Here is a 21,189-nt window from a genome sequence, read left to right on the forward strand (position 1 = left end):
ATGTAGAAGGGAAACGCACTCTTGAAAGAGAGGTCCTGATATTTCTTCATATTTTGTAGTCAGAAGAAAACAGTTCAGGGTCCATGTGTATTACCGTCTCCCAGTGTTTTCTGTCTCTATGTGGGTGTGTTTGTGAGCACATGTGTACACATCCCCGGTCTGAAAATACTGATAGAAAGGGGAGTGTGCAGGATTCCTGGTTATGAGTTTCTCAAACTTACCATGGAGTAACTGTTTGCTTTTGGATTAATGTGTTGTTTTGGAAAAGAAAAAATGAGAGTGGCTAATAGGAGGAGCTGCAACATTGACCTTTGTTTCCCAGCAGTGAGAGCAAAGAGGGCTTTGCTTCTTAGAACTCCAAAGATTACTGAAAGCAGAGGCAAAGGAGGGCGGGGTTGGGATACTGAAAAATAGCAGAGAAATAAAAGAAACTTTGGTACAGAAGTCTGGCTGGAGAATAGTTATGTGGCAATGATTTATGAAAATGATAAGGATAAAAAGAACCCACTAGGTCCCATGAAGAAGAACAGAAACAGGTAAAACGTTAACTTGTCACCAGAGGAAGGCTGGCTCAAGGTCATTCCTGGTAACTGGAATAAGAAAGCAACTCATTCATTCCTATGTTTCACTATCTACCTTCCTTTCTCTTCCCAACATTTAATCCTCAGTAAAGATAAAAAATGTTCCAAACATGGAGTGTGTAAATCTCAGGGGCTGTCCAGGGGCTTAATTCGCTCTCTCTGCTGACTTCATAACCTTGAGTGCACCTCTGAGTTGAGATCACAGAGACCTGTGCAGAGGCAACGTTTGGGGCTCAGGGAGGAGAAATCAATCTGCGAAACTTAAAACGAAGAGAACTTCTTTTGGGGGAGGGGTGGAATTAGGTTGTTATTTATTTTAATGGAAGAACTTAGGATTGAACCCAGGACTTTGTGCATGCTAAGCACGCACTTCACCACTGAGCTATACCCTCCCCACAGAAAACATTTTTACTAAATGAGTAATCAAAACTATAAATCAGCACAGTCAGACTCAATATTTATTTAAGAAAAAAAAAGAGAGGCTAGGTTTGCTGGCTAATCTTTCGTTGGCTTACTTGTGGGTCTGTGATCAGTGTTGTCAGGCAGCTGCACTCCCATGCTTTGTAAAAGGTTAGAAGCAGGTCCTGCCAGTCCAGCTTGGGAACTATAGGATTCCAATATATTTGAAACCAGGTTCAGGTCTACATCCAGTGGCGTCATAACAGATCCTCCTGCACCAGAATCTTCCTCATCTGAATTGTTATTGGTAGTCTGGGATAGAGGTTCCTTATTCGTGGAGGGAAAAGAAAATCATGGGATAATATGCTATTAGGTTGGATGGTAGTTACAATAAAAAGATAACTAAGCAACAATGTAAAATGGAATTCCACATTAGAAAGGAAATTTGCTTCTTGGTAGAAAGTAAAAATGAAGTCTAATAATAAACAATGTAATTTAACACACATATTAAAATTTGGTCCCAAAGATTGTAACACATTTCTTCCTAAGAAAAGTTTCTACATATTAAATGGATTTCTTCCCTGTTTTGAAATAGCCCAAGGGAAATAACCAGGGTTAAGGACGTTCATTTATAGCTTGCCTTAGAGTTTTAAGAGAAATAAACAGAAAAATGAACATTTAAAAAAAAGACTCTAAAATTTTCTCTAAATGAAAAAAGCTAGATTTCCCTTTCCCCCCTGCAATGAAAAAACAAAATAAAAATCTGAGGCTTTGCAGAGTCCAACCACAAAGACTCTGAATTGGTACCTGAGTCCCTGATTTCACAGGCTAGGGAAAGGATTTGAAAGATTGCAGCTTAATCTATCTTTTGTATCTCTACTTAAAGTGTGGTCCCTGGACCAGCAGCATGTCTGTCACCTGGGAACTTGTTAGAAATGTAAAATCTCAGCCTTCACCTTAGATATACTTAACAAGAATCCATATTTTAACAAGATCTTTAGGTGATTCACATCCACATTAAAATTTAAGAAACATTGCTTTAGATAAATCTAATGCATGGTTTCTACGAGGTTTTGGCAATACTGAAAGTGATTTACAGTTTTAAATGAAGTTAAGATGATCAAAGCAAGGGGAATAACATTAATTAAGGGCCCATTATGAGTTTAACTGTCGTCTCATTTGGATTCTCGTGTTCATTCTATGACATGAGGATTATTGGTTAATGGATACATCCACAGTGGATGGCTAAGCTGGATTTCAAACCCTGACCCATGAGACTCCAGGATCCATTCTCTTTCTATGTCTCTGTCTGTAGTTAGACAGTACTGGTATAAAAACTAGGGTAAAAACATGATGGAAGATGAATTCTAAATTTGGCTCTAAATAAGAGAAACATATAAAACAAATACTATTAAGACTTGAAAGTTACTTGGATATTTAATATCCTTTCTCTCTTTTTTAAAATCCATTTAAGTCATTAGCAGAAGTATGCAACTGCATACTAATCTGAACACAGCCATGACTTTTTATTTTAACTCCTGATAGATAACACAGAATAAATAATATAGTTAAGCCTATCTATGTTTAGGAAAATTAATAATCCTTCATCCTACCAGAGTTTGGAGAAAATTAGCATTCTTATTTATTTCAAATCAAAAAATCAAATTCATCATAAAAAATTATCACAGATCAAAAAGAAAAAAGAAAAACTAAGAGAAAATATGGTTTTAGCTATCCTTTGTAACAGACTCAAAAGGGAAAGAGGTTAAACACACATATACCATTTGCTTCTGGGTGGTGAAACTTTTGCCAATGCTGGTATGTGCCAGTTCCTGGTCCATCTGGGCCATGTATGACTTGAGATCATCAAGAGTTCCTTTTATAGACGCTTCTTCCCCAGGCTCCTGTGTTTCGAGATCCAAGTCATCATCACTATCTAAACATTCAGAGTCTTCCTCATCCACATCGTCGGAGTCTGACTCATGAAGCCTGGACCCTACACAGACCCCAACATAGAAAGCCATTTGGTAAATTTTTTTGGAGTGATTACACCTCTCAAAAGAATCAGAACATTATCTGCAGAAAAGGACTAACATAGATAGACAAACCACTTCAGAAAAATCCCCTCCAGAAAATGGTACTGACATACATTTGCAGAAAAGTACACTGGCTGAGCTGAAAGATTCAGCTTTTTAAAAAAAAAATGTGAATTCAATTAAAATATTTTACTTAAAAAAATTTAAAAACTACATAATACATGAATACATTTTTATGTAAACATGCAAGTTATACAGAATTATTGTCTCACATTTCACTCTCTTCCCACAGTTAAGCATCTTTTAACAGTTTGGTAGGTACCCAGACGTTTATCTATGCAATTCTCTGTATGTATATAATATGTATTTTTTTTACACAGATATACATATTGAACTATGGTTTTCTTTTCTCATTATTTATTTATCTTCGCGGTTCTTCGCTGTCAAAACATATAGATGGGCCTCATCCTTCACTAAGGCTGCGGAGTATAATATGGATGTACTATGATTTTTTTTTTGGTAAAATTATACTATAACCCAATTTTTTAATACTACAGTGTTGCAATCACCATCTTAGCATATGTATCTTTTTCATAAAGTAAATTCCTGGAAGTGAAATTGCTAAGTCAAAGGTTTTTAACATTCTAGAGTACCAAACTGCCTTGAGAAAAGACAACTTAACACTTCTATTCTACTCCCACAGTTAGACAATGCTCATTTCTCCAACCCTTGAGAAAACTGGCTTTTATCAACCTTTTAAATTTTTGCCAATATGATGGGCAAAAAAAAAAAAAAAGTTCTTATTTTTATTTGCTTAGTAGAAACTGTTACTATTTTCAAATATTTATTGACTATATTTCTTCTTCAAGGCACTGCCTGTTTATATCCTTTGTTGATTTTTTTAAATTGGGCTGTTTGTCTTTTTATTATGAGTGTGCAAGTGCAATATGCCTAAAGGAGAAAAAGCAATATAGTGTGGGAGCCCAGGTAAAACCCATCTAAACACACAGCATTCATTCACTCAACAAATATTTAATGAGCAGCTACCATGTCAGGCACTAAGCAAGGCATCCTCCACAACAGGACAATAATTAATGGCTGAAAGCAACTCGAAATCAAGAAGAAAAAGCAAATGTTTTGACTTCCAGGAGATCCAATGCTCTAATGCTCTAGTAATCTCTACACAACTTCGTTTCAAAATGAAAATGAACATCACACTGCAACTCACCTAAAACTTTATCAAAATAATTAAAAAAGGAATCTGCATCAAAAGTGATTGGAGCCTCAGAAGGTTCTCTGTAAGATTAAAGGAAAAAGACAATTTATCCCAAACATAACTTTGAAATTTTTTTCTACCAACTGGTGCCATTCTTAGGAACACTACTAGAGACAGACTCTCAAAAGGGACAGCAAGGAAAACTATAGTTTAAATTTTAAAAATCATTATTCTTACTCACCTTGTAGGGCAACAGAAATGGGAAAGATCAATGAAATAAAAGTAAAAATTGCACTTTGATTATACACATTTAACTTACGCTGATTTAGGGATCTGCCCACCCTCCACTTCCCACAAGATAGATCTAGCATTAGCTAAAGAAGTTATTTATCCAAGGTAATTTACATAAAGTCTATCTTTTAAAAATAAATAAGAACAAACCTTTCATTATTCCTGCTTTCTTAAAGAGAATGCTGAATGTAAATTTTAATCTTCTCATGAGGCGAAAGGGCATCAACACTACAGAAGATACATTCGTTGTACAAGTAACAATTCTATCTACCTTTTTTCCCTATTACTTGCCAAATGTCACATCTTCTTTCTTTTGTTATTATTTCTTCCTCTGATAAACCCTTTTATCCTTCTCTTTTCAGTTTGAAGCTTCCAATCTGCTTGGGGGTAGGAGATCAGAAACCTGAGCCTGGTGAGAGCTAGATGGTAAGAGTCCATCAGGTTCTGAGTAAAAATTTCCAGAGTAAAGTACATGGTTGCCCTGAACAGCTCTAGGAAAGTGGCCTTTAGATCTTTTGAGTGGTCTCTCTGGCTTACTTCAAAGGATCATATGGATCAGGTTACTAGCAATCTGACTCTAGATAAGTTATCATAGTATCAGGCACCAAAAGAGGAAAACAAAGCAGTAAAAATCACTTACTACAAAAAAATGAATAAATAATTAAAAAGAAAACAGAAAGAGAGAACTGGCAGTGACTGGACAACTTCAACATATGGGCTGTAACTATGTAGATGTTTATACTTTAACACAAATTACCGAGGCAGCTCTGCTCCTTTGTGTGTTGAGACTTTGGATATGAAAGCTTTCATGCTCTCTGAGACTTGAGTTAAGTCATAGTTTTCCTTCTGCCCCTTGGAAATGGGCTCTGGTTCTTTTTTGCCAGCAGCTTCCTGCAGCAGCTGGTCCAGCTGATCTGGTGAGAGCTCTAACCACTGGTCATCTGAAAAAGAAGCACAATACTGCCATACTATACTCACATGATGACTACTCTCAGGAGAGGGCCCTCTGAGACTTAGTGGAACGTTTCAGTTCTTTCAAACCTTCTGCTCTATCCTGGTCCATCACTTACCATCTTCTGGGGGAAGATTAGCTTCTTCTTTCTTAAGCTCTTCTATATCAAATGGTATTGTCTGTAATAACGTTAAGATTTCTTCACCTGGGCTCATAGCAAGAGAGCTACAAAAAAATAAAGGACATGGGCATTTAATAAGAGAGCTTAGAATAATAACTACAAAAACATAGTATTTTAAAGTTGGAAGGGATTATCCAGCCTAATTTGTTTTTAAACATTGGTTTTAGGATACAGAACTCTTTTTCTCAAAATTTCACCAGGAACTCCAAAATATAAAAGAGCTCCAAGAAAAACTGCTTTGTACAGGAAAGGAAACCATCAAAATGAAAATGCTACCTATAGAATGGAAGAAAATATTCGTTAACCATATATATGACACAGGGTTAATATCCAAAACATATAAAGAACTCATATAACTAAACAGCGAAAACAAACAAACAAACAAACAAACTCTAAGCACTCTGATTCAAAAATGGGCAGAGGAACTGAAAAGACATTTTTCCAAAGAAGACATACAAATGACTATAAAATGTGCTCAGTATCAACTAATCATCATGGATGCAAATAAAAACCACAATGAGTTATCACCTCACACCTGTCAAAATGGCTATCATCAAAAAGACAAGAGAGAACAAGTGTTGGCAAGGATGTGGACCAGTCCACCTTGTGCACTGTTGGTGAGAATGCAAATTGGTGCAGCCACTGTGGAAAACGTTATAGAGGTTCTTCGAAAAATTAAAAATAGGACTACCATATGATCTAGCAATTGCACTTCCGGGTATCTATCCAAAGAAAATGAAAACAGGATCTCAAAGAGCGATCTGTACTCTCATTTCACTGCAACATTATTCACAATAGCCAAGATATGGAAACAACCTAAGTATCCATCAATATAAATGGATAAGGATACACACACACCCACACACACACACACACACACACACACAATGAAGTATTATTCAGCCATGAGAAAGAAATCCTACCATTTGTAGCAACATGGACCTTGAGGACATTATGCTAAATGGAATAAGCTAGACAGAGAAAGTTAAATAGTGCAAGGTATCACTTATATGTGGAATCTAAAAAACAAAACAAAACAAAACAGAACAGTCAAACTCATAGAAACAGAGAATAGAAAAGTGGCTGCCGGGACTAGAGGGAAGGAAATAGGGAGAGGTTGGTAAGAGGGTATAAATTTTCAGCTAGCAGATAAATATGGTCAGAGGATCCAATGTAAAACATGGTTACTAGAGTTGATAACATTGTATTACATAATTAAAATCTGCTAAGGGAGTGAAAATTAAATGTTCACATACACACACACACACATATACACACACACACACGATACATATGTGAGGTGATGAGCCTGCTAATTAACTAGGTGGTGGGAATCTTTTCATAACATACAGGTATATTCGATGACTATGATGACACTGTAAATACCTTAGAACTTTGTCAATGATATCTCAATAAAGCTAAAAACAAACTGAAAGACTGCTTCACTTGAAATGGAGGCTAGAGATTAGAGTTCTCTCAGTTAACTTTGCTTCATGCAGTCTTCAAAGAACACTTTATTAGACAAATGCGTGGCATTTGAGATGCTGGCAAAATGGCTGGGGTTCAAAACCAGATCAGTCTGACAAAAGAAAAAAAAGAAACAAAAAGCCTAACGACAAACAAAAACCACACTCACATACAACCTGGGACCTTTTGAATCTTAGCATATACAAAGCTACTTCTTTCATGTTATTTAATAGCTTTACATATCTCAAATTCAATTTTGCAAACATAAATTGAGTTTCTTCTAACACTCAAATTCTGACTCTTGATTCTTCAGCCCAGTAAGACATGCTGCTTGAGCTCCACTCCCCTTGTGCCATAGTGACTAAAAGTGCTCTCAGGGGACAAGTCAGACAAATGTACCTTACCCACTGTGATCTTCTTTCAAGGGTCCTGTTCCCTCTAATTTTTGCCTTCTTTTGTTGTTCTCCAGTGTCTTCAAATAATTTTTTTTTAATATTCTGTTCAGTTTATCTTTGTAATTAGCAGGGGGTTAGTCTGATATGTTACTCCATCATTCCCAGAAAAGAAACTCAATTTAATCAGATTTTAAAGCGGTGCTATTTCCTTCCAAACCTGTGTTCATTTCTTTCTCCCCACAGAAAATGTATGGCAGGCTAGAATGAGACTTGATTTGGAGGCTGAATGCCTGCTTCATCCTGTGTTTCAGATTCACCTATAATAGCTAAACACAGCCCAGAACTCCCATAGGAATTTAAGCACATGGCTCAAAACCAGACTGCCTGAGTTCAAATCCTAGGTCTGTCACTTATTAGCTGTGTAACCTTTGGCAAATTACTTATCTCTCTTGGTCTCAGCCTCTCACTTGTAAATATGGGTGTTGGTGGTGGTGGTGGTGGTGGTGGTGGCTACCAGTGCCAGCAATCTTCTGTATCAACACTTCCTCTCTCTCAACCCCAGCTCCTTCAGGAGTCATGATCCTTTCCATTAACTGTTTAAATTTGGAAACTCCAACTTCTGCCACTCTCAAGAGCAAGTAACCCCTTAACTTCTGGCAAGTCATCACTCTGCTGCCATGTTCGGGTAGTGATAAACTCACCTTTCTGGCCTGTTTACGCAGAGTTGGAAGTAGTTCTTCGCCATTTCTAACCTTTCCTGGTACTGAGCTGAACCTCCTATCAGTCCCTAAAAAAGTAATAATGCCTATCAGAACATTATATACACGGTGTCTTTAACATAACCTGCTCACCGGCAACTCTAAGGGAGGCAGCGTATGATATAAGATATTGTTCAGGAATCATGAGGCCTGAGTCCGAGTTCCTGCTCTCTCATTGATGTCTCTGGGCTCCAGTTTCTTCAAATAAGGGGATGAGGTTAGATGTAGTGGTCCCTAATCCTCTTCACCATTAAGATCCTTTTTCCAATTTGGAAAGTTTTCAACCATTTTCTACTATTTAACTAGTTATTAAGAAGTAACTGACTAACTAGTAATTAACTTATAAAACAAAGTACAAATAGAGCCAAAAAATAGCATAACCCACCTTAACTATCATTTCTGTCTTTCATATACATGTTTATAGTGGCATTCACACTTAATATTTTACATTCTTTTAAAAATATACTATAATATAAGCACTTTTCCATACTGCTACACAGTCTTTAAAATCATCATATTCTTTTTTTAACATTTTTTATTGATTTACAATCATTTTACAATGTTGTATCAAATTTCAGTGTAGAGCACAATTTTTCAGTTATACATGAACATATATAAAATTGTCACATTGTTTTCTCTATGAGCTACCATAAGATCTTGTATATATTTCCCTGTGCTATACAGTATAATCTTGTTTATCTATTCTACATTTTGAAATCCCAGTCTGTCCCTTCCCACTCCCCACCCCCTTGGCAACCACAAGTTTGTCTTCTATGTCTATCAGTCTGTTTCTGAAAATCATCATATTCTTAACGATTTTTCTACTTCTTGGATGTTTCCTTAAAATTGATTATTCAAAGTGAGGGTTCCAAGTTTGAACCCTTCTACAGCTCTTGGAACTGGACTATCCAATTACTTCCCAGTTAAGGTTCTACCTATTGCAATGTTATCAGCAATGTATAGGTGTATTATTTTCACTATATTCTCAACAGCACTGAATATCATTAATACCCGTTTTACGTAAGTGAAAAACAGTCTTTATTATTGTGTTCATGTGCATATCTTTACTACTTGTGAGAGTGAATATTTTAAATTTAGAAATTTACAATTGTCTTTTTGTAATTTTTTTTAATATCTTAAACTGCAAATTTTTTTTTTAATTGAAGTATAGTCAGTTTAAAATGTGTTAATTTCTGGTGTACAGCATAGTGTTTCAGTTATACATATATATATATTCCTTTTCAGATTCTTTTTCATTATAGTTTATTAGAAGATATTGAGTATCGTCCCCTGTGCTATGCAGTAGGACACTGTTGTTTATTTATTTTATATATAGTATTTAGTATCTGCAAATCTCAAACTCCCAATTTATCCCTCCACATTTCCTTTTTCCCCTGGTAACCATAAGTTTGTTTTCTATGTCTGTGAGTCTGTTAAACCACAAATTTTACATTCCAGTGAAGCAACAAGTAATAACAAATCAATGAACAAAAGTGCATACCTGAAAATCAGTTCCTTAATAGAAAATTAGAACTGTTTATGATCAGTTAATATTAAAAGAATGTTCAGTTCAGTGATGGTTTTTTTTTTCTTCTTGTAATTTTTTAAATTCATGCGTTTGCTAATTTTTCTATTTGGTGTCTTCATATTTGCTTTATAGATTTTTGCAAGTTGTTCATCTGATACAAATAATAACTTCTGTCACTTTATACAGATGTTACTAATTTCTCTAAAATACTGGAAACAGTTCATAGACATTCCCTCATTACCATCGAACTAGGATGGCCCCTTTTAACTTTAGTTCCTACAATTATATTACACATTAAATATGGACCATAGAACTTTATTTTTTTTTTTAATTGAAGTATAGTTGATTTACAATGTTATGTTAATTTCTAGACCACAGAACTTTAAATCACTGGCCTGATTTTCCCTGGATTGTACAATTTTAAAAATGCATTGTAAGTCCTACCTTAAAGTAATCATTCTTTTTCAGACTTTCAAGGAAGCCAGCCCAGAGTGGGGAGGTAATCACATGGGATTTCTTGGAGTCAGAAAAATGTGGACTACATTTGGAGCATAAGATCTCAAATCCATGAGCCTATGTGGAAAAGACAAAATATTTATTATTAGGTTACCTTCTTTCCATTTAACCACACTAAACTAAAAACTAGGTGACCAGACACATGGGCATGTGAACGTTTATAGCACTATTCTAATTTTATGAAAAAAAATGTGACTTTATTTCCAAGTTTCTTAATCTCTGTAGAATACCAAACAATTATACAGGGGAAGCAAATAATACAAAACAAAGATTCTTATTCTCTACAGAGAGATTTCTTCCCTCACTGATTTAAAAAACTAGAAATTTAAACTTATTTCTTATTTGCTTAAAAAAGCTTTGCAAAGGGTTTCTTGCTTAACAGAAATTATAAATGAATTAAGCGTAGTCTCAGGCATAGTAAAGGGAGGGAATCACTTCATTTTGAGAGTCCTTTGGTTAAAAAATATAATGCACGTGGAAAATACTTCCAACAGGGGGCTTCCCTAATCACTCTAGAGAAAACTACTGTTATAATTTCTTGCATATCCTTTCAGAAGTAATCTATGCACTCAAGCAGATGTGTGTGTTTGCATTTGTGTATCCTCCTCCTCCATCCCTCTGTCACTAAATGGCAATATACACACTGCTCCAAACTTTGCATTTTCATTTAGTGATGCCCTGGAAATCATTTCATATGGACATATATAAATTTCTCCATTTCACTTCATGGACAGACCATAATTTATCAAACTAGTCCCCTACTAATAGACATTAGGTAGTTTCCAATCTTTTGCTACTATAAACAATGCTGCCATGAGTATCCTCGAATGCCTTTGTGGACAAGTAAAATATATGGAGGATAAATTCCTAGAAGTGAAAATGCTGAGCAAAGGATTTGTGCATTTTAAATGTTGATGCACGGTGACAAACTGTTCTAAGAGATTGAATCAACTTATACTCCTGTCAAAAATGTTTGAGGGCATTTCTTTATGTATTTTTATTAACCCAGTATATATATAAAACTTCTGGATACTTGCCAATCAAAAGGTGAAAAATACTATTTTGTAACTTTAAATTGCATTTCTTTTATTATGAGCAAGGGCCAATGTTTTTCATACATTTAAATTAAAATCAGTTGTATCTCCTTTTCTGTGGACTATCTGTTCATGGTTTCTGATCATTTTTTGATTGACTAGTACTATTTTTTTTTCATATTGAGTTGTAGGATTGCTGTATGTTAGAGAAATCAACTTTGTACCATTTAAATTGCAAATATAGTATTTTCTCCAGGTTTACTGTCTTTTGACTATACTTACGGGGTTTTTTTCCCCACAGAAATGCTTAATTTTTATATAATCAAATTCATCAATCTTTTCTTTTATAGTTTCTAGGCTCAAGTTTTGCTTAGAAAGGACTTTCCTACTCAGATTTCCAAAAGTTTCCTATGTTTCCTTTCAAATTTCATGGTTTCAAGTTTTTCAGTTCATTAGTTGGTCCAAGTGGAATTTATTTTGGTATTGGTGTGAGGAAACCAATTTTAATTTTTCAGATGGCTTCACAGTCCTATCATCATTTACTGAATAGTCCACTTTTCCTTCTTAATTGAAATGCCATGTTTCACATTAATACAGCATATTTCTAGATTTCTGTGCTGTGTCATTATTCTGCTAAGAGCCCTTTAACATACAGGAAGAAAATAAAATTTTCTGGTTCAACATTACCAGCTTCATGCCCAGTTCATGCGCTCGGTACTGGGGATGAGATGGAGGAGGCAGCCTGTAACAACTCCGCCGGTCTGGCACAAACCTTTGTTGCACCAACTGTGCATACAGACATTTAGTGAAAGTGACCTGGACATGGGGACACAAACTATGTGAGTCTTTTCCCAAAATAAAAAATTTGACTGTCATTTCATAGCTAATAACAATAACTTCATTTATGAGCTTCATATTCATATAAATGGAAAAAGGACCCACCTACTCACTGCCTACATTTTCTAGTAACAATCTTATCAAGATGTAATGCATATGCCATAAAATTAACCTTCATTGTCCATTTTTTAGTTATCACCAGGATGATTCCTATCATTAGTTACATTACATGGCAATGATGATAAAGAATAATTCTTAATTCTCTGGGAGAAATGAAATATTTTACTATTAAGAAGGATGTAATTACTCAAATAGGGAAAATATGGATAGAAATAGCTAGGAAACATTGAGATACAAAATAGGGAGTCAGGTCTCTTACAACCTTCCTCCCCTGGATAAGAGAAAAGAAAAAAAGAAAAAAAGTACATTAACTTGCTATGAGGAAACAGAATATTTCCAATATTTTCCCAGTGAACAATTAAAATAATGTTCAATTCTCTTTCTAGTGAGGGAAACTAGATGACCAAGAGACATATCTTACCGATGTCATTATTCGTGTTTCAGGCAAGAATGTCTTGAAAACACGACAGGCTCGCAGGTCAGTAGGGTCCCGGAGGTAAAATGCCTGGACTCCTGCAGCCACCAACCTGGGGCGCTGCTTCAGCACTGCAGCAATGCCGGCTGGAAGGAAGCAGTGCGCCTGATGGAGGGAGGCTTTAATTTTTTCTGGGTATCTGTGGCAGGTAACAGAATTATTTTTATTTTATGATATGCAAATATCTAGGATTCCTATACCATTTACTTCCATCTTAACATTTTACCTTGTCTTGGCTCATTAAAAGTAAGACAGAAAGAGTGACAAGAGAGGTGAAGATAGAGATGCTGTTTACACTAAAGACTACAAGAAGGAAGAGAAAGAGAAAAAGTGGGAAGAAATGGAAAATAAAAAACAGGGATTAAGGTGGTCCCATAAAAACAAAATGAAAACACTACTATACTTTGGAAATAAAATCAGAATTTATTCTCCTAAAAAAATGGTACACATTATACTGAGGCAAAGCTGAAAGAGATTTTTAATACTGTTAAGATACTGTTAATGGTGCTAAACATTTACTAGGTACCCAAATTTGAATGGCTGGCCAAGGAGGGTATGGCTCAAGGGGTAGAGTACATGATTAGCATGCACAAGGTCCTAGGTTCAATCCCTAGGAGCTCCTCTAAAAGTAAATAAATAAATAAACCTAATTACCACCCCCAAAATTTTTTTAAAAAAATTTGCCAATAGCTGAACAAATATGTTATTAGACTAAGACATTCTCTTCTGAATAGAGCCTAAAGAGTTCCATGTAGGTCAAATAATCCCACATATAGGCGCAGACCCACAGATAAAGCCTGAAAACATTGTGCCCACTTAGATTTTCTATCTAAAGGTCTGAAAATTCTTATCTATGGATATACATAATACTTAGCCACAATGTCTATGGTAAATAAATGCAAAAATGTTGAGAGGATAATATTTTTAAATGGGAATTAAAAAGGTACCCGTTTCTTGGTTTTAAAACGTTAAGTTTAATTTGTTGGTCAATTTCATGAAGGATGAAGACAGAATGAAAATTACCACTAATCTAGGTGAAAGAAATTCTAGACCCACCCAAAGACTTGCTATACTAAATCAAAAGGCTCTTTAGTTAGCAATGAGTGTTTATTTTCATACCCTCTGATGCGTCTATTCACAGCAGCTCGTATGGATTCTGAAGCCAAAATTTTTTCTGGGTGTGTTGAGATTATATTCAATGCTTGAGATATTGTTGGGGGTGTGGTGGGTAACCAGGGTACTGCTCCAGGTTTCTTTGGTGCAGGGATAATGCACAACTCCCCATGGTGAAAAAATACCTGCAAAATGGTATGTTTTAGTTTTCATACTAGGCACTAACAAAGTCTAGGTACATACGAAAAATGCTGCAACATGATTTTACCTCTGTAAATTTTCCAAACTTGGATATACTTACCCTATTGGCGCTATTATCAGGATCCAACCATTTAGGGAGAAAGTCAGCAGCTTCTATTAACAAGAATTCACCATCATTGTCTTCAATCCTAATGAAAAAAAGTTCCAGCTTTGTATTCAAAAAAGCACATATTTGCTAATAATCAAAACAGATTTGTTCTAATAGATTTTCTGCTTCATCTTAGTAAATAATACGAGTATGTATTATTGTAGATTTCTATAATAAAACAAAATATTTAAGATACCATTAAGCACTGAAGGAGACTGTAAGATTGTAAGGAGGGGTTGGAGGGCAATAAGGTGAGAAAAATAAGAATATAAATAAGTAACAGTGGACAAAAATGAGAAAAATATACAAAGTACTATATGGTTTCAGAAGGAGAAAAAAATTACACATAGCCAAGATTAGAAAAGCCTTATGGAGGAATTATTATTTGGGCCTTGAAAGATAATTTTGTTTTGCCTCATTTGCATCACTTTTTAAAAATTTAACTTTCTGAGGGTACAGTCACATGGTTAAAATGTCTAAAAAAATACATAAAAAGTTACACAATGAAAAAGTCTCCTTCCTACTTTTCTATCTAAACGCCCAGCTCCTCCACCATTGTTATTTCTTGTTGATCCTTCTAGAGTTTCCCTCTGTATAATGTAGCAAATAGGAACATAAATTATTTTTTTCCTCTTGTCACACCAAATGCAGCATATTATATATACTGTTCTATAGTTTTTCACTTTTAATGGATGGAGATACAACATGTGGAGAAAAGGAGAGATGTTCTCGGGAGAGGGAACAGCATAAGCAAAACCATGGAGGTGGCACTTTAAGGCAGATATCTGAAGAATGATAACTAGTAAAGAACAAGACTAGAAAAGCACAGTTATATCATTTTGAGAAGAGCTTTCAATGTTGGCAGAATCAAAGAGAATGAGTTTAGTTTTGTAGACAAAAAGAATGAAAGGTTTTAGAGCAGGGTAGTAAAATGGTTAGGGCTCTACTTAAGGAATACTAATCTGGCAGAGACATAGAGGAAAAGCTTTTTTCTTTTTCTAAATTTGTTTTAAACAAGTTGATGCCTATTAAAGAGCTTTAGAGGCCTAATATGTAGATAGGAACCATTATTTTATATATATATAATACCAGAATCAGCACATGAAAGGTATTGCCTTCTCCTTATTTTTCTTGTAAAGACAGAAACTAATATTTCTGTGTATCCTCATTTGAAATTCTATCATTTATTAAGAAATTACTGCTACCTATTTTTAGGTGTGGTAACAGTAGAAGCAGTTCTTATCTCAGATTTACATCCTGAAGTATTTGAAGATCAAATGGTATAGTACTGGAGATTTTCTTTAAAATAATCTTGCTATGTGATGGGGGAGTAGGGGAAGGAAGTAAATGGAATAATCACTATGAGTTGATAATTACTGAACCAGGGTGATTAGTACATGAGGGTTTATTCTCTTTACTTTTATTTATTCTCTCTACTTTTGAAATTTTGATATAATAATAAGTTTCCAAAGTTGCTGTTGTTTTTTTTCTTTTTGTTCTGCTGGGGAAAAGATTGAGTGGGTAGAAGACCAGAATTTGGGGCCTGAAGAGGACAACTAGGACATGCATTAAGTGGGTAAATTGCCCTCTGCTGGCAAAACTTGGGAATTTTAGAGAATTATCAGTTCCTATTTTAAAATTTGAAAGAGAATACACTATTGCCTACTTTGCTTCTTATCTATACAGCTGTTCACTGATTTCTCTTTAAATTTCTTCTGTATGTGGTTTCGTGAAAAATTTATCTATGGTATAATAAGGTAAGACACAATAAAGAAATCTGTGAAATGTGTATATGTATATATGAATGAATTTTTTTTAAAGATTCGTAAGAAATTTGATGGTGATTACTTTTGAGAAGTCAGAGCAGTACAACCTTTTGTATTGTTTGAATTTTATTTACCATGTGTATTTGTTCTCTCATAACAGGCATAAAAAAAGAGAAAACCTAAAATAAGCAAGTTTATTCAAATTTTTTTGGAAGTTGAATGCCCAAGTGCTATTTTAATCCCTCCTCAAAAAAAGGAAGTCACAAGAGAAAAGGAAGAAAATACAGAAATCACTTTTGAAATCTATGTCCCAAATTTGTACAGTTTCCACCAGACTACAGAAAAAAATATTACTAAGTGGGAAAAAATGTCAGTTTTAATAACAGAATTCCTTCAAAACTATTAAAATAACTATAATACCTTGCTACTAACTCTGGAAATTCCTTGGTAATTCGTTTTACTATATAAACAATAAACCATTCATCCTCAATGTTATCCCCAAACTTTGTCATGCCAAACATATGAGCAGGAACATCTCCTAAAAACAAGAGAAAAGCAATCATATAACCAAATAAACTTATCAGAGCAAATAAAAATACAAGCAATTATTCAATTAAACAAACATTCATTGACTGCCTATACTCTAGGTACTATACTGGAAGTTGGGGATGCAATCCAAAACAAGATACAAGAAGCCTACTCTTGAGCAGCTTAGGGATTAGATGACAGGAAACAGACAACCAAGCATCTCAAAACAAGATGATCAACAGAGGTATGCACTGAGGACAATGTGAATATCAAGTATGTGCTATCTGAGCTATGCTTATCTGGAGGAATGACCAGAAGTAGGCTTTCCAGAAAGAGAGAACAGCATGTGCAAAGGCACAGAGGCATGACAGACAATGGAGTATTTTGGGGATATCAGCATAAATTTTCAAACAAGTGCATTGTCCAAAAATATGTAGAACTCAAACAATACACTCTGAAATAGCCAATGGTTCAAAGGAGAAATCACAAGGGAAATTAGAAAACATCCTGAGACAAATGAAAACAGAAACACAACATACCAAATGTGTGAGATACAGTGAAAGCAGTGCTAAGAGGAGGTTCATAGTTATAAAAAAATCTCTAATCAAAAACCTAACTTTATTCCTTAAAAAACAAGAAAAAGAACAAACTAAACCCAAAGTTAGAGGAAGGAAATAATGAAGATTGGAGCAGAGATAAATGAAATAAAGAACAGCAAAATAGAAACAAATTAACAAAACTGAGTTGGTTTATTGAAAAGATCAACAAGATTGACAAAATATTAGAGTAACTAAAAAAGGAGAGAAGACCCAAATAACTAAAATCAGAAATGAAAGAAGGGATATTATACCTATGCCACAGAAATAAAATGGACTATCAGCGAACACTATGAACAATTGTATACCAACACACTGGATAACCTATAAGAAATGTATAAATTCCTCAAAACACACAACCTATCAAGACTGGATCATGCAGAAATAGGAAATCTGAACAGATCTATAACAAGTAAGGACACTGAATTAATAGTCAGGAACTTCCCAACAACAAAAAAGCCCAGGACCAGATGAGTTCACTAGAGAATGCTACCAAACATTTAAAGAAGAATTAACATCAGTTCTCCTTAAACTCATACAAAGAAAAAGTAAACATTCCAAGCTCATTTTATGAGGCCAGCATTACCCTAATACTAAAGCCAGAAAAAGACACAAGAAAACTACAGACCAATACCCGTGGTGAATGATGATGCAGAAATCCTCAACAAAACACTAGCAAACTGAACTCAGCAACACATTAAAAGGACTGTACATCATGACCAAGTGGGATTTATCCTTAAAATGCAAGGATGATTTGACATATGAAAACCAACCAATGTAATAAATCAGATTAACAGAATGGAGGTCAACCAGGTGTAATGTGGAGTGTCTCAAGAGCTGCCATGGCAAAACAAACAAAACAAAACAAACAAAAAAACCAGGTGGGAAGAACAGCCCAGCTAACTCTTCTTCCTACTCTAAATCTCCCAAGTTTCTTCAACCAGCGAACCTCCAATTAGAACCTCCAATACTTTATATATTAAACTTCAATTCAAATTTCATCCAGAAGCAATGTGGAACTGTTGAAGGATGTTAGGCAGGAGAGTGACCTGATCAAATTTGTATTTTACAAAAGTAACTGGAAACAGTGTGAGGAACTGGAGACACTGGAACCAGACAGGTTGGCTAGGTGGCTACTGTAGTCTTCTAGATGAAGAGATCAAGAGAGCCTAGACTGCAGCCAAACAGATGTAGAGAAGGGGTCATATTTTAGGAGTAGTCACACTAGGATTTAGTACCTGACTGATCATGGTGAAGTGAGGAGTTGAATATGATTCTGAAACACTAGCAAGCTTGATAACTAGGTGGATAGCAATGCCATTGAGCAAGACAAGAAAACACCGTGTAAAAATGACTTAACAGAAGAAAGATAAGGAATTGGTTTTAGATGTGCTGTGCTAACATGACAGTGTTCTTGCCAATAAATATCACGTGTTTCAGTGATTAGGAGTTCAATAAAATTAACAGTAAGGAAGACATCTGGCAACTGCTAGCCAAAAGATAACAGATAAGTCCTAAATCGAGAGCTAGAACAATGGTATCTCAAGATGCCAGGCTCCTGATCTGAAACAAGCCCCCACATAAGTCACTGCATGAATAGAGCCTTGGTCACCTATAGATGATTCATTTTAGTACACTTATAAGATAGGACAAAGTGGCATTTTTGGCCAGAAGTCAGATTTCAAGCACCGACAACACAGGGAAGTAGTGAAAGAATCTTAAAATGCTTCTGAGGGGAGAATTATGGTCGGTTAGCCCAATTATTTCTCTTTATAAGCCAGGCAGAGCCACTCTTAGATCCTTCTCAAAACAACTATGCAAAACAAGGCAGCCTAACAAACACATTGTCAAGACTGAGGAATACAGAGTAACAGCTAAAGGAACTCTGGTTAAGGAAACCAGACGTCTGAACCTGTTTAGTATCGGTACCTAGATACATCATGGTATAGTAAATTAATTAAAGTTCAAAAGATAAAGCCATGGTTTAATAATGTTGAGTATATATTAGTTCCTAAGGTAATGACTATTAGAAAGTTTTTTATCAATATGAATTTTAAAAAAATTTTAAGCTTAAGGGCTTAACTGAGTATAGACAAACATCACTAATCTAAGAAGTTCAGGATGTAAGTCTCCTGACAACACTGAATGAACTATAGACTATTACACACCTCTGTTGTCAGAATGACATTACCAGTCACACATATCAAATGAAAATAAGCAAAAGAGCCTTACCTTTCCCCGGTTTATATTTAAGATTGAAAGGCTGATTCTGCCAGATATAGGGGACCAGCATAGGTGCAAACTGGGTCATTATCTTCTCAATATACTTTTGAAGAATCTCTTTGTGTTCCTCTGGGTCCCTTGGTTCATCTGGTATCAGGAACAGGCGGTACTCTACAGTGTCTTCCACTGTAGCAAGCTTCATATTTTCCTCCATTCTTCCTTGATAACTACATTGAAAGTGTCAATAATATAAATGATATAGAATAACGTAGAAGTAATATCCTATTCCCTGAACTATCCTAGGCAATTTAATTAACGTTGTTTTTCAAAATTCAGTTATCCACATATGATCATCATGATTTTTGCCTTGACCACATATCAACTATGGTAATATTTCTTTAACATTGTTTTAATGACATTTTTATACTTACAATTATATTAAAGGAACTTTTGATATAATACAGTAAATGGAAATCCAGTACATTCCCAAATTAACTAATAGGTATTTAAGAATAAAATTAAAAATGTTTGCCCTTGCACTGGTGTGCCACACTTTAAGAAACACTGCAGTAACATCTTCTGTTGAGATACTATCAAAAGTCCCAGTTCTGCAATTAGTCCGAGTTGCCTCAATTTGGGCATTTCACTTTCTCTTTCTGAGCTTTTTTTCCTTAACTGTAGAAAAAGAGTTAATCTCTCATCTCTAAAATCCTTCTCTAATTTAAATTTTTTTAATGGAGGTACTGGGGATTAAACCCAGGACCTCAGGCGTGCTAAGCACACACTCTACCACTGAGCTATACCCACCCTCCTTGAGTCTTTATTATTTAAACACTCTTTAAGAAAGATTGCCCTTACTCTGCAGAATTTAAATCTTTCCCATTGCATGGCATAGGGGACTTCAAAACTACAAAACATTCATGTCCTACCATTTCACCCCAAAATAACCTGCCCATGGTTCTTGACCCTACAACTATCTGTCCTAAATTCTTCCCCTTTTCCGATGTCAGGGGGTATAGCTCTGGTACCATAGGAGGTGGAAAATATCTATTCACCAGGGGTTCCCCCTACAAACAAAAGTGCTAGCTTACTACTGCTGCCAGATGAAGCTTGGTAAAGGAAGACACTACATTGGAGGGTCCCCTCTAAGGCTACGATTGCCTTACTTGGTTTTCGATGGGATTAATAAAACGAGGTCGAAAGGAATTTATATCTTCCATCCAGACCCTCACTCACTACAATCTGTCCAAACCATCATTTGGCCTACCAACACAGATAGACATAATAACGCTACCCACCCACCCCATAATGCCAAGCACACATTGTTAAGAATTAGTGCCAGAACTGGAAAGGACTTTGAGATCACCCCGTCTAATTCCTCACTGTACACTTGAGAAAACTGGGGGCACAAGAGAAGCGAAAAAGCAGCAGAGGCCCCACCTGGAGTCTAGCGCTTTTTACTCAGACTAGGCTCTCTCCATGCAACAAAATGAGCCAATTCCGCTCACGGCTCTGGGGCCTGGGCCTCTCCGGCGCGTTTCTGTTGCGGTACTTTCCTCAGCTGCCTTTCCTACCTCGTGAGCAGGTCGGGAGCTGCCAGCAGCAGCCAAAGCGTGCCTCGGGCTGGGTCCACACGCTTGTCTGGGACCCGAGGCCGACGGAAACTCTGAAAGTCAGAAACCGGCTCAGCCCCGGAACCGCAGGCGTCGTCACTGCTGCGCGTCGGCGGGAGCATTAGGCGGGTGCCCCTGTGCCTTCGTCACTTCCGCCCCGGGGGAAGCAGGGAGGGCGGAGGACTAGAGAGGTGAGGGACCCTAGGGAAGTGGCA

At 35.9% G+C, this 21,189-nt stretch overlaps 1 protein-coding gene across 2 annotated transcripts; it reads right to left on the reverse strand.

The window, feature by feature from the left end:
- Positions 1 to 1,017: 1,017 nt before the first annotated feature.
- On the reverse strand, positions 1,018 to 21,139 carry ECD (ecdysoneless cell cycle regulator). Of its 2 annotated transcripts, none has more exons than XM_074374189.1 (14): positions 20,936 to 21,139; positions 19,371 to 19,588; positions 16,435 to 16,552; positions 14,201 to 14,288; positions 13,906 to 14,084; positions 12,733 to 12,925; positions 12,042 to 12,170; positions 10,249 to 10,377; positions 8,220 to 8,305; positions 5,594 to 5,700; positions 5,281 to 5,464; positions 4,245 to 4,312; positions 2,762 to 2,976; positions 1,018 to 1,307 (listed from the first exon to the last, which is right to left on the reverse strand). In XM_074374189.1, the coding sequence occupies exons 1-14, from the start codon at positions 21,094 to 21,096 to the stop codon at positions 1,077 to 1,079; spliced, it is 2,106 nt and encodes a 701-aa protein (XP_074230290.1). In that variant the 5' UTR covers positions 21,097 to 21,139; the 3' UTR covers positions 1,018 to 1,076. The 2 variants fall into 2 exon arrangements, with proteins under 2 accessions (XP_074230290.1, XP_074230291.1); XM_074374190.1 differs by having other exon boundaries at positions 20,802 to 21,075.
- Between the last annotated feature and the right edge of the window lie 50 nt (positions 21,140 to 21,189).

The sequence above is a fragment of the Camelus bactrianus genome, chromosome 11 (genome assembly GCF_048773025.1).
Source record: "Camelus bactrianus isolate YW-2024 breed Bactrian camel chromosome 11, ASM4877302v1, whole genome shotgun sequence".
Classification (NCBI taxonomy): Eukaryota; Metazoa; Chordata; class Mammalia; order Artiodactyla; family Camelidae; genus Camelus; species Camelus bactrianus.

Coding starts and splice junctions, on each gene's coding strand:
- ECD (XM_074374189.1), bottom strand. CDS start 21,096: ATGCTCCCGCCGACGCGCAGCAGTGACGACGCCTGCGGTTCCGGGGCT. Junction 5,701..8,219: donor TGCGTAAACAGGCCAGAAAG/GTGAGTTTATCA, acceptor ATTTTTTTGTAG/CTCTCTTGCTATGAGCCCAG. Junction 5,465..5,593: donor TAATCTTCCCCCAGAAGATG/GTAAGTGATGGA, acceptor CTTCTTTTTCAG/ATGACCAGTGGTTAGAGCTC.